A 17,003-nucleotide genomic window follows, 5' to 3' on the forward strand; every position below is an offset into this window, starting at 1 on the left:
GGCATCTTGAAGCGTAAATGCACGAGGGATTACTGTATTCCTGTTTTATTTTGAAAAACTATTTATGTATAGTTATTTTTTCTTTACGGACAACTTCTGTAATATTTCATGTAAAAGTGCTCTCCTGTTTGTCATTATAATGATGACATTAATGGCGTCCTCCAAGTTTATGTCATTCTCCTTGTGCCTCAGTAACATCTTCATACTCCATGCGTAATGATGTGCATTGTGTGGCTTGCATTCACTCACAAGCACCAAACTACAGCTGAATGTCTTAGCTCAACTGTTTTCAAATTTCTACGTTTGTGAAAGTCCTTTTATCCTACATAACCCTTCATGTTCCAGGAATGTCTCAGCTGCATTCAGAAATCCACAGTTTCATGAAATACATAATGAATGTGAGTTTGGGCGGGGGGTCTCATACACAAACATTATCACAGATGTTTTCCTGTTTTCCCAGAGGGGTGACCTCCTCACCCTGTTTCGAGAGGGGAGGGTGGTGCATTTCCACCAAGACTTTGTACAGCCCTCCACCCAATACTCCTCCTATGGTGGGTGCAACTAGAGGCACCCACCACCATCCCTTTCCAGCCCTGCACAGATAAAGACATACAAATGTGACCTGATGCAAAAATACATATGCGGCACAAAAAGATTAATTTTTATTGCTGAAGGAAAGCAGTAGTAATGGATCACTAAAAGACATTTACTTTAACCGATCTGTAGTTAGGGGTGTGTTACAATAGTAATTTCCTGTAGTTTATACCTGAACACCTCAGTTCCCCAGCCTGCAATGGCAGTGAAGATCCTGGGTGCAATGTCCCTGGTGGGGTTGATGGCATAGCCGCTGTTGCTGCCCAGAGAAATGCCAATAAGCAGCACCAGAAGACCCACAGCTATTGGCTCACCACCCACCGGCGGCGGTTTGTTCTTCTGATCTGTCAAGGCCATCAGGCACAACAGCAACATAGCTGTGCCAAACACCTGGCACACACACACACACACACACACACACACACACACAAAACACAAGCATTACACAGAAATACATCTCTGATCAGAGTGTTGTTACGGCAATCCAGTATTGTGACGACCTGGTCAACAAATCCAGACAGCACGGAAAGGTATGGTGCTGGGTAGGTGGCAAAAATGCCAGCTGTGGCTCTTGCACCAGTTACAGTAAAGTTTCCTCCACAATAGTTGAATATGGCATCTGTATTGGAATGATATTTTTTTTTAAAAACAGATACGATTAGATAGACAGCAATGATATACAAGTAAGTGGGATTGGAGTCTACATGTGTTCAATTGCTTATTGTACGTAAACATGATGTGTGCATCCTCACCATAATACACAGCATAAATTGTCCCAGCTGCCAGCAATGACCCCAAAAACTGCGCAAAAACATACAGGGGCAACATCTTCCATGCAAGGCGGCCAAACGCGCACATAGACACAGACACTGCTGCATTCATATGAGCCCCTGTAAGAGCAACAAAACATGGCAATTATACTGTAAATTATATTGTTTTTTGTTTGTTTGTATTGTGGCATTGAAGAATTCTCAATGGTATGACTTAACCCTTACCTGAGACTTTCCCTCCAACGTGAACCCCCATAGCAACACCTAATCCAAAACCCAGGTTAATGCTAATGTAGTGGCCGAATGCTCCCTGTCCAGTGACTACCTGGGCCACAGAACCCAGGCCGAACACCTGGGCATGGAGAGAAGCAAAAATCATACAAAGGAAATCATGCAAGGGAAATATCTGGTTATACAGTACATGTGATGGTTAAACCAGTAAGGAAACTACTGTGTGATGGAAATTCAGTCAACAGCCAGATTGTCAGAATGACTGAATAGTTTAGACATATTTACTGCAGGTATTTTAGGAATAATTGCAAACAAGGGAGTGTTATCCTAACCCTAACACACACACACACACACACACACACACACACACACACACACACACACACACACACACACACACACACACACACACACACACACACACACACACACACACACACACACACACACACTCTTGAATCAGTGAAAGAGAGTTCAGTGCCAGTGAGAAAAAAAACTGAATGACCAGTATTCAGTCAGGAATGAGGAAAACATGTGGTTCCTCCTTAAAAAGTCATGTGCTTATGTCAAGAGTAATCTGAGAACCAACAGCAAGCACAGCTTTTTTTTTTATTTTTTATATCTTCACAGATTGTGTTTGTGTTTGCTCACATGCTTATTTTTCATGCCAACGTTCTCACTCTGCTTGGTGTTGTGACTCAGACTCTGACAGTGACTTTTGTAACACCCTCCACGTGGCCCACTGGCTGGCCATTCCTCTGGTTACACTTGAACACATCCTGATTCACCCTCTTGAACTCCCCAATCACCATTCAAGATTCCTGCCATGTGACTGTGAAAAAGGCACTGTGTGTCTGCGTGGGGGACACGTCAGGTCAAGAGCACTATACTTGTAAATTAATGACATGTGGTAGTTAGATAGCATGCGCTGGTGATCTAAACAGACTGGTGAAAGTGAACCTGTCACCCATCGATCTATGCAAGTAAACGTATTGTGAAAGCATCCAGTGTTTCAGCCAGCTTTTGAAATACATTCCATCTTACCATCATGACATACGTGCAAAGAATTTCAGCAAGTCCCACACGAACAAATTCGTTCTTTATCCAAACTCTGGGTCTGGTCATGTTCACTCTTTTTTGCTGTGAGGCCCCCAGTTCCACCGACTCCACTAGATCTTTCATTTCTTCCTCTTTCCTTCTTAATCCTGTCTTGTTCCAGCAAAAGTAATGATCAAGCTTTCCTTGAAGAACTCATGACGTTCTGTCCCGTTGTCTGCTTGTCTACCCCACTCTCTTCTTTGTGTGTTTGTGTGTCTCTCCCTCTCTATGACACATACCCATTGGGATTAGTCCACATTTTGTAGCGTTGACCCAACCCCCTCCTCATGGATACACTCAATCAGTCCCCTCCCCCAGCTGTTTAATGTATGAGGATACTAAAAACAAGATAGATCAAACATTGACCCAGCAAAAATGGACAGACAGACACGAATATCAGTTAAGGCACATCTGTAAAAAAAGAAAAATGCATCTAATTTAAAATCTATCACACACTTCTAAATATGATGTTTAGTTCTAGATGTACTTGTTTATGTTACTTGTCTGAAAGATGCAAATAAGTAAACAATATAAACAATATATATGATGCAAAATAACCTAAACCTATAGCAAATATAACTTAACAATGCAAACAGTTGGCTACGAGTCCTATCTGCAGGCAATAATATGCGAGTTTATTATGTTATGACTAATATATTGAGCAATAAAAGACTAAGCCAAGAACATTTAATGTGTGGCTTGACTGCACAAACAGAACATGAGTGTAGAGATAAAAAAAAAAAAATACAGAGGCAAATTATTAACAGACCACCAGGACACACAGATCAGTTCAAACGGAATCAAATCAGAGCACATGAAGTGACCGTAACCACACAGTAAAACAGGAGGAAGATGGCCACCTGAACACTTCATTCATCTTTAAGACAACGAAAAAACCCAAAACCAGCTGAGTGCTATTTATTGCACTTGGCCTCAACAATGCCCCTGCAGTTTTCCAGGCCCTATTTCCCTATTTAGCGACTTTAAATAGCTTCCTCTTTATTCCTGGAATGCGGAGAGCTTGCAACATTTAAGTCTCATGCAACAGACTTTGGTAGAAGAAACTCTGAGAAATGGGAATGTTGTGCTGCTGTTATGAGTTTCTGCAGCTTTATGTTTTAACAGGTGATAACAGCTCTTGCACAGCTCCAACCTGTGGCACTTTTTACATTTTTATTTTTTTTGACAGTCATCAGAGGTTTCTTTACTGGTTAAACCTTAATCCCAGGCCACAGCCTCAGAGGTTTTCCCATCTGAGGATGCTCTGTCACTGGTTTTCTCAGATCCACAGGATGGATGTACATACGTACGTATGTTACTCCCACCCAGGCAGATACGATTTATTTGTTTGTCTGATTTTGAGCAGGGTTATACCAAAAGTAGGACAAATTATCTGGAAATTTTCACTGAAGACAAGCCAAACATCTCCTGGAGGCTATTAAAATCATGGTAATCTGGATCAGGATTTTTTTTTTTCAGGATTATTTCTCATTGTGATAAAATACTTTTTTCATGATTTTGATTTATTGCTTCAGAACTATGAAAAACACATGTATGTAAAGGATAACCCTCCAGATGTTACAGCCAGATTTGTGCTTTCTGAGTGCTTTATCATGGATATGTGACTGTAATTCTTATTTCTCATGGGGACATCTTTGAGAACAACCAGCATAAATAAAAATCGAGCAGAAAAGAATGAATATTTGGTCATTCTCTGCATGTAATAGATCACATGAGTCAAACTCATGGCCTAGGGCCTATAATGTGGCCCACGAGAATGTAAAATTTTATTTCATACAGTTAATGAAATTAAATTTAAAAAATGACATTGACACTTTAAGGGCTGAACACTCAAACATTTCAAGCTTTTCTTATATTGTCACGTCAGAAAAAAAAACCAAGCTGAACATCCTCTCTGCAGTATTTCCTACCTTGTTCTGTTAAATTTACGAACAGCCCAGCGGTTGTTTTGTGGTCCTAGCCTGTCCCGTCAACTAAACAACACCGACAATTTTAACAGTGAACCAGAAATCTGCATCAAGATGGCTTGATGGTTAGTAACTTGATGGTTAGCAACTTTTTTTAGTAACTTGATGGTTAGCAACTTTTTCTATCCGGGGGGCGTGTCCCTGTGGGGAAAACCGCTGTGACGTCATGCATGTGACCCGTATATAAATGTACAAACGGAGCTAAAACCGGCTATTTTCTGACCTACAAGAGCTCCACGTCGAAGATGATAAACATGCTTTGCACTTAAATATTTGTCCATCTGTTTATTTATGTGTCATAAAGTTTATACATGTACAGTATTTTCTGGACTATAAGGCGCACTCAAAAGCCTAAAATTTTCTCATAAACCCGTAGTGCGCCTTGTAATCCGGCGAGCCTTGTATATGGATCAATATTCATATTAATATTGGTTAAAAACATGATCGCTGAAAAAAAAGCCGGCAGTCTGGCCGCCAGTCATGCCGCACTCCACCACCAGAGGAGCCCCCTCACAAGGCACCCGGGCCTATGCCCCCAAACAACGGTAGTCAAGGGGGGGTCACCTAAGTCCAGGCTCTGACTGAGCTGCTCTCAGACGGTAGAGCAGACTGTAGGAGCACCGGTGATTACGTAGCAAAACATAAGGAATTTTCAACAATTCTATCAATAGAGTTTGACTGACTGACTGATCTCAGTATTTCCTAACTGTTTGGCATCGGAAAAAACCCACTTTAAACTTAATTGGTCTTAAAAATGCCATTGTGCTGTCATCTGGAATCTAGTGATGTCCATTCTATTAGTCTGTGGAAACACATGGAGAAACTGGCATAAAGGTGAATGAAAGACCCTCAAAGCTGAACTTCAAGAGCAGAGTCACTGCGTTTCTGTTGTGCTGCATAGATTTGCAAATGTAGTTGATAGCTCTGGGGGGCGGCGGAGGGGCGCATTCAGGCTTGTGTATTCTGTCTGCAGCGACAGACACCGACGTTAAAGTCGGTTCTAGGAAATAAAACAGCGTCACATTTTCCAGTAAATTAGAAGCCTGACATTAAAAACTAGTTAAAAAATTGTTTAGGACACACAGCAGCAAATAGCTGCACCTCACCTCCGACTGGACTACCGATCGATTGAAACCATGTTTAATTAATAAACGAAGACGAACTTCGGCGCATAAATATATGCTTCCAACTTCAGATCAGGAAATAATCCGCTCTCAGTCATGCAGTCATGACTGTCTGAGCAGCGCGGCTCTATCTAGTGGACGGATTGCGCAACTACAGTCGCTGCAGTTAATCAAATAAATTTTATTTTTTATTGTGTGCGCCTTATAATCCGGTGCGCCTTGTATATGGAATAAATTACAAAGCAAATTATTAAGGGTGCGCCTTATAGTCCAGTGCATCTTATAGTGCAGAAAATACTGTATTCATTCATTCATTCACGTTCCTCGCCAAAGATGCCGACGCCAGTTATGGGTCAGACACGCTTGCCTGCTTAGAAGCTCTTGATAGCTTGGAAGTCTTTGATGTAACAGTGTTACATGTAAGTATGTACGTACAGTATGTACTATCTACTTATGTAAATTACCCCCACCCAGGCAGATACAATAAATTTGTTATATTACAGCCATGCCAAAGGTTTGTGCTCTATGAGTGCTTTTATTGTGGATGTGTTACTGCAATTCCTATGTTTCATGGTGAGTTCTGTGAGGATAACAATCAGCATAAATAGAAGACTAGCAGAAAAGAAAAAGTGATTCTCTGCACCTAATAGATGTTGGGTTTGGACTAACTCCTGACATTTTCTTTTGTTAGCCTTGAATCGTCCTCTCTCCCTCTGTATATCCCATTGAATGAATAAATCATGTTTTCCTCTCCTATCTGGGAAAATAAAAATGTTTGGCTTGAATGACAGTGTGTTGTGATGATTTTTGAACTTTGCATCCCCTCCAAAAAAGCCTTTGCTAACCTAAACATTCCAAGAGAACAAACTTAAAGTGATGACGTCAACCCTCCTGCTCTCTGGGGCTGAACACTCAAACGCTTGAAGCTTTTCAAACTTTTCTCACAGGAAACACAAAATCTACATGGGATGTCAGCAACAAAAACACTTCCTGTCATGTTAAGGATGGTTCAGGCTCTCAACTCAGTCGTACTATTTCAAACCAAGGTTCCACTTGATAGTCACTTAGGGTGGGTTAGGAATGTCCAGTTTCCATCCATAAAAATGTACAGAAAGATGTTTCTCTTTGGATGAAGTCCCCATATATATATTGCTATATATATTGCTATATACTGTGTATATACTGTGTATATGTATGTGTATATGTATGTGTATATGTATGTGTGTATATATATATATATATATATTGCAATATATATATAGGAAATCATGAATGACAATATATATATATATATATATATTGCAATATACATATGTGTAAGCCAACATAAATCAGAATTTGTAAAACACAGCTTTAATTTTGACCATTTAACCTATATACTGTATATATACTGTATATATGCTGTATATATATATATATGCTGTATATATGCTGTATATATATATATATATATATATAAAATTTAGAACATTTTACAATTTTTCATTAGATGAAACTTCAAAAACACTAAACACTCAAAAACATTAAACACCAATAAACAAAAGGAAATACAATATAAAACTTAGTGCATTATAATAGGACGTTTGCAAAAGTGAGTTGATCATCAACTAAAGTGCATACGACATTTTTGTAACACCAGATGTTCCTAAAGTTATTCAGGTCTTTCGTCATTTTATAGAAACCAAATTCTAGTTTTAAGCGACATCTGATGTTACAGCAAAAAAACAGTAGCTGCTTCTTGAACAGTATTGTTTTCTATTCTCCTGTTCCTGGTTTTGCCTCTCCAGAGATAAAATTTAAAAGCTGCCACTTTCTCTGATTTTATTTATTGTACCCAGCACCGTAGATGAATTTCCTGATACTAAAATTTTCACATATATATATATGTTAAATGGTCAAAATTAAAGCTGTGTTTTACATATTCTGGTTTACATTGGCTTACAGTAAGAAATGTGTTCCTCCCACCACCGCTCTGCTCTGATCTGACCTCTGACCTCTAATTACCAACTTTTAAACAACTGTGCCTCTGGCAGCTGATTACCAAACCCTTACACCTGTGAAAGGTGAAGCAGCCAATGAGTGACCAAAGAGACATGTCATCAGTGTTAAAGCAACATACACATAGACTGTAAGATTCCTACATCACTCTTTGAAGCCGATATTTGTTTGCTAAGAATAAACAATATGGCTTGTTTGTATACCACCCATACTCAGAAGAGGTCAAAGGGGAATAAAACGAAGGTTAACCAAAATCGAACTGTTTTTATTTGCAGTATTTAATTTACCCTTAGTTTTAGAATCTAGATAACAATGCATGCTCCATGTTGATGTAAAGTAAAATACCTCCTACCTGACTTACAGCAGGAGCAATATAACACCACAATGTTGTTAGTAATAATCTGTAATAGGAGTACACCCAATCAACGTTCATGGTGGTACAGAATCTTTGTCACAAGACATACCAGTATAAATCAGCCTCTTGTTTAGTTTTGCTGCAAATAATCATCTAAATTTGGAAATGGTTTAGAAATTTTACGAGAATACTTCAGAAACAGAGATTTAATTGCCTTGAACTCGGTTCATTTCAGAACATGTTTTCACACCTACTGAAAGCCTGTATCATTTATTAAATATATCACTGCTTTAACAAAGTGAAATTAAGCCGCTGCCGTCATAAATTTCCAAGAGGTTTAAAGGAAGCGTCTTTGGCACACCTACTCCAAACGGACGAGAAGTTAGCGCAGGCTTGTCAGCTGCTCGGATTCCTTTTTCTACTCTTTACTAACAGGCGCACAAGCCAGTCGGTGAAATGAACTGGTCGGACATTCTATACAGCCCGATCTGGGTTGTCTCCACGGCACTTCTGGCGTTTGTCGTTCGCGCACAGAGGAGAGGTGTCTGGGATCCGCATGCCTGCGCCGTGCGTCTGAAAGGGAAAACTGCGATAGTGACAGGAGCCAATACAGGTTGGTTGGATGTGAGCTGTGTGGGTAGTACATGCATTGATATTGGTCTTCAAAGACATTATTTGTTAACTGGTATACATAAATGGGGCCAAATTAGGTTGCTGTACCTTCATTTTATCTTGTGTAAAAAGTTTTAGCGCTGCAGTTACAGCTTATCAGTGCGTTTATGACCTTGTGTAGTCATCTGTCTTTGAAACCCGAGAATGTCCGGAAATTACACGAACTAGATTGTAGGAGAAAAGTCATTGGATGATTATTGTGACTTTATGCACACATGAATGTCAGATCGAAACAAATGAATAATTTAAGTCTCCGTGTGTCCAGATGTTTCTTTTTTTTTTGTTTTTGTTTTGTTTTTGTTTATTTGTTTTCTTTGTTTTTTGTTGTTTTTATTTCTAACTAAAAAACAAAAGTGTAAGCTGATCTGCTGCCGTTAAAGTGTTCATTAAGAAGACAAGCGAAGAGCTGTATATGAAGAATCCTACCATGAGATGGTACCGGGCATCTGTAGCAATGAGCTCCATTACAAACTTGTTTAGAAAAGGAAGTTGTGTCACAGCAGGTTGAAGTGCAGCTACAAACTGCATTAACAAGAGAGATCCTCCATCTAAATGCTGCATGGCTACATGAAGTCTATATTATAAGATTATTTGTCCGCTGTCGCATTATTATTCAAATGAGTGCATTTTACATACTTATCATTTGGAATTTGTTTTATTATTCAAATTTATTTGTGGAGCATCCATTCAAAGGACGTGTTATAAAGTCATTTTAAAGATATGAGGCACCAACAGGAAAGAATGAAAGTACAGCAGAGCATGTGAAACAAAGACAAAAATTACAAAGTTGCTGGTGAGTCATTCATCAGAATTCTTCCTGCGGAATGAGGATTCTTGTCATTCTCTGTGCAATTCTGAGTCTTAAACTCCTCCAAGTCCTCTTTTAAACCGTGTTCAGAAACCCCTGAATCTCCTCAGCATCTTTGAAAGATCCACCATCATTAATACTCTGAATACCTTTAATTTGGGGTGGCAGTAGCTCCGTCCACTAGGCTTCGAGCTAGGAACTGGAGGGTGCCAGTTCACCTGAGTACTGCTGAGGTGTCCTCGAGCAAGGCACCGTCTCCTTACAAGTTGCTCATTTGATGCGCCCCAAATGAAAAATGCCCACCACCCTATCTCCAATCATCCACATGACTACACACCCCTTGTGTGTGTAGGGGGGGGGGGGGGGGGGCTGTACAATTAGAAGAATATTTTAAATTCCGAAAATAAAAAGGTCATGATGATAGATTATAACCAGAGACATCAGCAAATGAAATATCCCCCCGACCACATGCGACCACAGACAGACAAGTTTCTGGGTCAGCTCTGTGTTTATGATGACTAACTTTGGCTTACATCTTCTTTTCCTTTCAGCTTTTCCATTCAGGGGTCACCACAGAGAATCAATTGCCTCCATCTAACCCTGTCTTCTGCATCCTCTTCTCTCACACCAACTACCTTCATGTCCTCTTTCACTACATCCATAAACCTCCTCTTTGGTCTTCCTCTAGGCCTTTTTCGGAAAAAAAACAAACAAACAGTTATAATGACCTCACCATGGACCAATTGACTAAAGGGAAACCAGATCTGTTTGAATTCTTCAGAATTCACCATGATGCGGTTCATGCATGAATCATTGACAGCCACAGTCTATCTTAGAATGCTGTTTGTCATTTCAAAATAATCCGTCCTAAAACTGTTTGGAACATTTTACACCAGGTTTGTTTATGACTCATAAGACTGACTTTGGACTTCTTTGCAAACACAACCCAGACTTCTTGGATGGTAGTCAGACCTCCTCTCATGCACAGAGCTCACTGGTGTGCAGATGGCACCACCTTCACATAAATTCAACCAGAAATGGATAATGAGAGAAAACTCTACAAAAGTTTTCATGGACATCACAAATCTCTAACCTATGAAAGATAAAATCTAAAAAGGAAAACTAAATAGGGACAAACATAAGGCCCCACACAGCAGGAAGTGGCATCTACAGTTGATTAAAAGAACAGAGTTTGGAATGTTGACGAGGTCAGTTCCTGTGTAGTCTAAAGGATAATAAAAGTAACACCCACCCCACCCACCTGTACATCCTGCTGCTATCTGGCAAAGACATTTAAGTGTTTGCCACCTTACCAGTGTAGATAGCAGCATTTTTCTTCTGTCTCTTCTTCATTTCACATTTCTTCATTTTCACTTCACATTTCACTTCCTTCCCCATTTAAAATGCCTCAATGAGCACATGGTTTCCAATTTTGTTTGTAAAGCAGCAAAGGTCAGTACAAAAAGCAGTGATAATCCACTTTATGTTGACCCAATGACATCCCATGACATCAAGACAATATTTCCACACAGCTGGATCAAACACTTTAAAGAGCTAAATGTTGCAGTTGTTGTTACCAGCCATGTTAAGCAAGACCTGGAATCATCTCCAAAAGCTTCATTTCCTGTTTGTTGTCTTATCAGTCACCGTGCATCTTCCTTCCTCCCTATTTTATGGTGTACTCTCACCAAACAGTCCTTACCAGATCACTCCTCAGAAACTGCTTCAAACGGTGCATATGGCTTTCATTAAAACTGTGGTTGACACGATCAAGAAAGTTTTTAACTACAAGAAAAATTTTGTTTTCATACCATTATCTCTGCCAATATTTAATCAGACTATCCAAACTATCCTCTAAGTATGTAAACCTTTGTGTACCAAGACTTTTTCATTTCAACATGAAATATTTAGTAGAATATTCATGTAAATAGTTTGGTCTCTTGGACAAACATGAGTAATTCATGTCATTATATGATATTACTGTGTGAGTTATGAATTTGATAGCATTACGAATGAAACAGCAGTTAGTGATGAGCACATTTTGGGTGGGGCAGTTGTGACCAGTCAGACAGGCAGAAAAGTCTAATATTGCATAACAAACCAAAAACAACTCATACTATCTTGCAATAAGCAAGAAAATTTCTGTAATGAACTATAAAGCTTTTTACTTTATGTCAAAACATCATATGCCCCATGATGTGTGGCTTCTTTGCTGCATGTCCAGTTTTAATACTCAGATGTTTGTTTCTGGAAAAACATTTTTGGTGTCTTCCTCTCTACTAGGGATCGGGAAGTTCATTGCCCTGGACTTTGCACGTCGTGGGGCCCGTGTCATACTGGCCTGTCGAAGCGAGTCACGTGGGACGGCGGCACTTCAAGAAATCAGGGAGAAAACAGGAAACTCTGATGTTCACCTGCGTCTGGTGGACCTGTCCTCTCTGGACTCAGTCAGGGGATTTGCCGAGGGGATTCTTCAGGAGGAGAAAGCCCTCCACATCCTTGTCAACAATGCTGCAGTGTCAGGTGATGACATCACAAATAGGTCTTTTTTCTTTGTTAGTTGGCGGCACGGTGGCGCAGTAGGTAACGCTGTCGACGCACAGCAAGGCAGTTCTGGGTTTGAGTCCCGCTCTGTGCAGATTTTGCATGTTCTCCCCGTGTCTGCGTGGGTTCTGTCCGGGTTCTCCAGCTTCCTCCCACCTCCAAAAACATGCGTTTCTGGTTAATTGGCCATTCCAAATTGCCCGTAGTGTGTGAGTGTGAGCGTGCATGGTTGTCTATCTTTCTGTGGCTCCACGGCGCACTGGCGTCACGCCCGGAGTTTGCCCTGCCTCACACCCTCAGCCAGCTGGGATAGGCTCCAGCTCCCCGCGACCCGCTACAGCAGATAAAGCAGTGATTAGAAGATGGATGGATGTTTGTTAGTTTTAAATGTCATGACTCAACTGTGAGAACCAAGGTTGTAAACTGCAAAGTGTACACAGTTATTACTTAATATACAAGTCAGAGTCATGTCAGTCAATGTTATTAGTATGGATGAGTTTCCTGGTGATGAGTGGACAGTGTTATATGAATCAAAACCTAAACTGGTAGCCAAGGAAAAGTCAACTAAATACAAACACGGTGCTTATATGATAAGGAGAGAGAGTGGCTTAGCCTTAGACTTAAGAATCTTCGAGCGACTGCAAGGATCTTGCAAGGCAGCATAAGGACAAAACAAAGGAATGAAACAAAAGGTCTCACAACCTTTGCCTCAAATAAGGTCCTAAAGCAGTGACTGAAAGCATGTCAAAAGAATGAAGGAATTTTAATCGCCAGCGGCTTCTGGAACACATTTGAAACTCAACCTGTTAATTGATACCAGATGTTATAACGGTTACAGAATACATTACATTAGCATGGAGTAATCTTCATGTATGGAAGTATACAGGTAGCTAATTGTGTTATTGAGTTATCTGTGAATCTGTAGATTTCATTTAAGAAATATTTTTAAATTCTACGATTAGGTTTACCCCGGGAGATAACCAAAGATGGGCTTGATGCAACTTTTGCCACCAACCATCTGGGACCATTCCTCCTCACTAACCTGCTGCTGGGTAAGACTGTCCAGTCTCTTGTTAAAAATGTGGCTATAATGCAGATGTGAAATGATGGTGAACCTGCTTAATTTCTATGACTGAATTGCAAGAAATAATGATCATGTTACAACTTGCAGTAAGGTTCAAATTCTCACTGCTACTGTGCATTTAGATTTCAAAAATGACTGACTTAGGTCCTGAAGAAAACCACCGAATTGTACGGGTTAAGGAGTTATATTATGGAACTATCACGAGACTACAATGTTTTTACATAATGAATACACTTACCTGTTTTGTTTTAGACCTGATGAAACGCTCCGCCCCATCTCGCATCGTCACCGTCAGCTCGGTCAATCACAAGAAGGGTCAGGTGGACTTCTCTCATTTCCATGGGGAGAATCTCACGTATTTCATGGATAAAGTCTATAACCACACCAAGCTGCACAACGTCATCTGCACCAATGAACTAGCACGCAGGCTACAAGGCACAGGTAGAATTCAGCTTCCTATGATTATCATCCAATGGCAACAGATTCATTCAGATGTGAAACAGTGACTCAGGATTAATGATTAAGAGGCTTTTTGGCTTCTCCCTTTTAATACAGGAAAAAATAGTTTTTACTCAAACGAAGAGCCTCATCATCAGTCAGTTATATACTGAAAGTCGTGCCATGATGTTCATATTTCTCATCCATGAGTTCCACCTTTTGTTACTTGTCATAGTCATTTCTTAAAAATTACATAAACATCTGCCTGCCAGCTCCTCAGTGATCCAGTCACACACAAGGACCATTATTCCTGGAAATGACCTTTCTCTGTTGATCTTACCATCTCAATTGATCCTGCGGATGCAACCCTAATTGTAGCTTTCAGCAAAGCCGTGCAGAAGGAACAAACTTCTCCTTTTTGTGGTGCTTGTAAACAACAGAAATCAGAATCCTCAGAGAAACTGAAAATAGAAAAAAACAGAGACTGAACGAGCTTTCAGCTTTCAGTGTCCCTCGTCTGCTTCCAGCTGCTCTCTGACGGTGTGTGTGCCTGTGTCTGTGTGTGTGTTAATGTACACACAGGTGTCACCGCAAACTCAGTGCACCCCGGCGTCGTCCTGACAGAGGTGATGAGACACTATCCCTTTATGGCTCGTTTTCTTTTCAACCTCATTGGGTTTTTCTTTTTCAAGGTGAGTGCACTGTTCCGTTTCATTGCTGTCACAGTTCGCATCATGTTGTCACTGCCCATTTAGCAGTGCTGCCCCCTACAGGTCGAACGACAACCCCTTCCTGCTATGAGAATGCTGTGCATGTGTGCATATGCAGTAACTCCCTGCCGTATTTTGCCATAGATAAATCCTGATTTTTAAAATAATGAAGTTCAGTGTGCACCAACTCACATGCTGCAACAATGATGGAAAACTGATGACACATACTAAATTTAGAACAGTTTGTAAGAAATCATTGTTGGGAAACAGCTTTGTCCAGAACTTCCAGTTAATGAGGAAGTCAGTGTTAAAAATATAGAATATTTCTTATGTACTTTTTATTTTAATGGGTTGAGTAGAAGGCAGTGAGATTTTTGTCTTTCATCTGAGGTTCATCCTCAGATCTAAAGTTTTTGAAGAGTTTGAAAACTGATGAAGCCTCTTGGATAAGAGTGGAAATCTCTTCAAAATTAAACAAAGTATTCCATTATCAGCAGACGGAAGCGTCCCAAATTACTGTTTAATAAAGATTCTTCACCAATTTAATTGAACACTACTTCTATGTTATTTTAAAAATTTAAAAACTATATTCTGTCTGATTTACAAATCAAAGTAACTCTGAAGGTTACAGAAGGTTGGTGATGGAATAGATATTGAGATGTGGTGCATAGAAGTGTTGCTGAAATGCCAGCTGCAGTGGATAAAATAAGACGATTTTGACATTGACATATATCAATGTTTGCCATGAACTGTTGATCCAATTTTTATAGGTTAAAATCTAAATCAGGAGTCGGCCTGAAGCCACATAAGATTGAAAGTATTTACTGATGCAATAAATATGGTGAACAGATGCACGATGTGCAGTTTCTAAAGAAAAACGAAATTCAGAACCTGCGGTTTATGAACACCTGAGGGTAAAAGGTGGGAAGATTTAGTAAGCAGAGACGGGTGATTTAATACTCCATAGCTGTAACAAGATTTGTTTTGTTAAATCTAATTTTCCCTCCACTAGGAATCCTTCCTTAATGTGTTGCAAATACTTTTTCCTCTGCAAAACATCCATACACAAATACAGATAAAAAGATTTCCCATTGCCATGCTGATAATTCATCCTGGCCCACAGGAGTTGTCACTTCTTGCTTGCTTGGAACCTTTTTTGTATTCAATATGGTGTTTGGCAAAATACGGAGCTCTTTTTTTTTTTTTTTTTTTTAATTTGAGCTCATGCGACCAGAACATTCATTTAGTCCATGAAACACCCATTTGGAGATGTTCTGCTTCCTGGTGAAGAGGTGCAGCCTTGCAGAGCTCCGTGTGTGTTCGTTATGTTCATTGATCGAGGAAGTAGAAAACACCAGTTCAAGGGAAAACAGTCCAGAATTTATTATGAAAGCTTTCAGGCAGTTACACGGTGATCACAGCATCAAGCAAGTGCATCAGTAAGTGCAAAGAATAGGAATTTACTCTCTTCTTTTATACATTAGAAGGAGGTGTGTTTTACTACAGAAAGCACAGCAAAAGGAGGTGTGTTTCACCAATTTTCATACTTCTTGACCAAAGGTATGTTTCATCTTCATTATTACCATACAGGTTGGTATACCTAATCTATTCCTCCCATCTCCTCTGCAGAAGGTGGTCATGGCGACCCTAACTCCTTTTTGTGCTCAAGTGATTAATCAAGAGTTGTTTTGCCTAAACCTATTCAAGTGAAACCTCACTTTATTAGTACTTTTTCTACATCAAAATCATCAAAAGCATATGATATACACAGTTCAATTATAGCAGTTTGCATGAATCCCAACACTGGTGACACATGTTCCGGTGGGTTTGGATGCATTTACATTTCTGCTTTGTGTTTGTAGAAATACTTTCCTGGAATCAGCTGCAAACACTCTCCCATCGTGCCTCCCATGTTATCAGTCAACATACATACATTTCCGGGTCTCTTCCTCACCAGGCAATCTTTAACCTTTTCAGGAAGTAAACTCTGATCATCTGATGTGCATGTTTGATGTGTATCAGTAGGTGCAAACAGTCCAGAAAAACTGGTTCAGCTGAACACACACCATAACAAAGATTAGACAAAGTGCAGATGTCTGCTGTATTGACTTGACTTTCCTTTCCTTTGTCTTCCCACCAGTCTTCCGAGGAGGGGGCTGTTAGCCCCATCTATTGTGCTGTAGCAGAAGAAATGGAGGGGATAACTGGAAAGTACATTGATAGCGACTGCTCCTTGACTCTTCCCGTCACTATAGCTCGTGACCCTGCCCTCGGGGTCAAGGACTTTGAGATCAGCGAGAGAGTAACATCAAAACTCTGAAACAGTGATCAAGCAGGAAGAGGGACAGATTCTGCCCTGTTACTGCACCCTACGGGATCATCATCTGTCACAATGTGTTTATAAAATCACTGGATAGAACTTTCATGTTTTCAACACGTTTGTAGGTAATTTTAGGAGACGTGAACTGATGTATTTTTTGTGGAAAGCTGCAGTGAATTGCGGGTTTATCACTTACTATTAAACACTATATTTCATATCAGCAGTCATGTTGTTTGAGTAAACACTGAACACTGGACATGTTTTCTTAA

General features: G+C 40.0%; 2 protein-coding genes across 2 annotated transcripts; one reads left to right on the top strand and one right to left on the bottom strand.

Annotated features, from left to right (window-relative positions):
- Positions 1 to 414: 414 nt before the first annotated feature.
- On the bottom strand, positions 415 to 3,241 carry aqp7 (aquaporin 7). The gene is made up of 6 exons (XM_068315658.1): positions 2,640 to 3,241; positions 1,590 to 1,716; positions 1,347 to 1,484; positions 1,095 to 1,213; positions 767 to 984; positions 415 to 593 (listed from the first exon to the last, which is right to left on the bottom strand). The coding sequence occupies exons 1-6, from the start codon at positions 2,775 to 2,777 to the stop codon at positions 419 to 421; spliced, it is 915 nt and encodes a 304-aa protein (XP_068171759.1). The 5' UTR covers positions 2,778 to 3,241; the 3' UTR covers positions 415 to 418.
- Positions 3,242 to 8,500: 5,259 nt separating this feature from the next.
- zgc:64106 (uncharacterized protein LOC393348 homolog) lies at positions 8,501 to 16,949 on the top strand. Its single transcript, XM_068315657.1, has 6 exons — positions 8,501 to 8,771; positions 11,922 to 12,161; positions 13,145 to 13,234; positions 13,519 to 13,707; positions 14,287 to 14,396; positions 16,555 to 16,949. The coding sequence occupies exons 1-6, from the start codon at positions 8,615 to 8,617 to the stop codon at positions 16,732 to 16,734; spliced, it is 966 nt and encodes a 321-aa protein (XP_068171758.1). The 5' UTR covers positions 8,501 to 8,614; the 3' UTR covers positions 16,735 to 16,949.
- Positions 16,950 to 17,003: the final 54 nt, after the last annotated feature.

The sequence above is a fragment of the Antennarius striatus genome, chromosome 5 (assembly GCF_040054535.1).
Source record: "Antennarius striatus isolate MH-2024 chromosome 5, ASM4005453v1, whole genome shotgun sequence".
Taxonomy (NCBI): Eukaryota; Metazoa; Chordata; class Actinopteri; order Lophiiformes; family Antennariidae; genus Antennarius; species Antennarius striatus.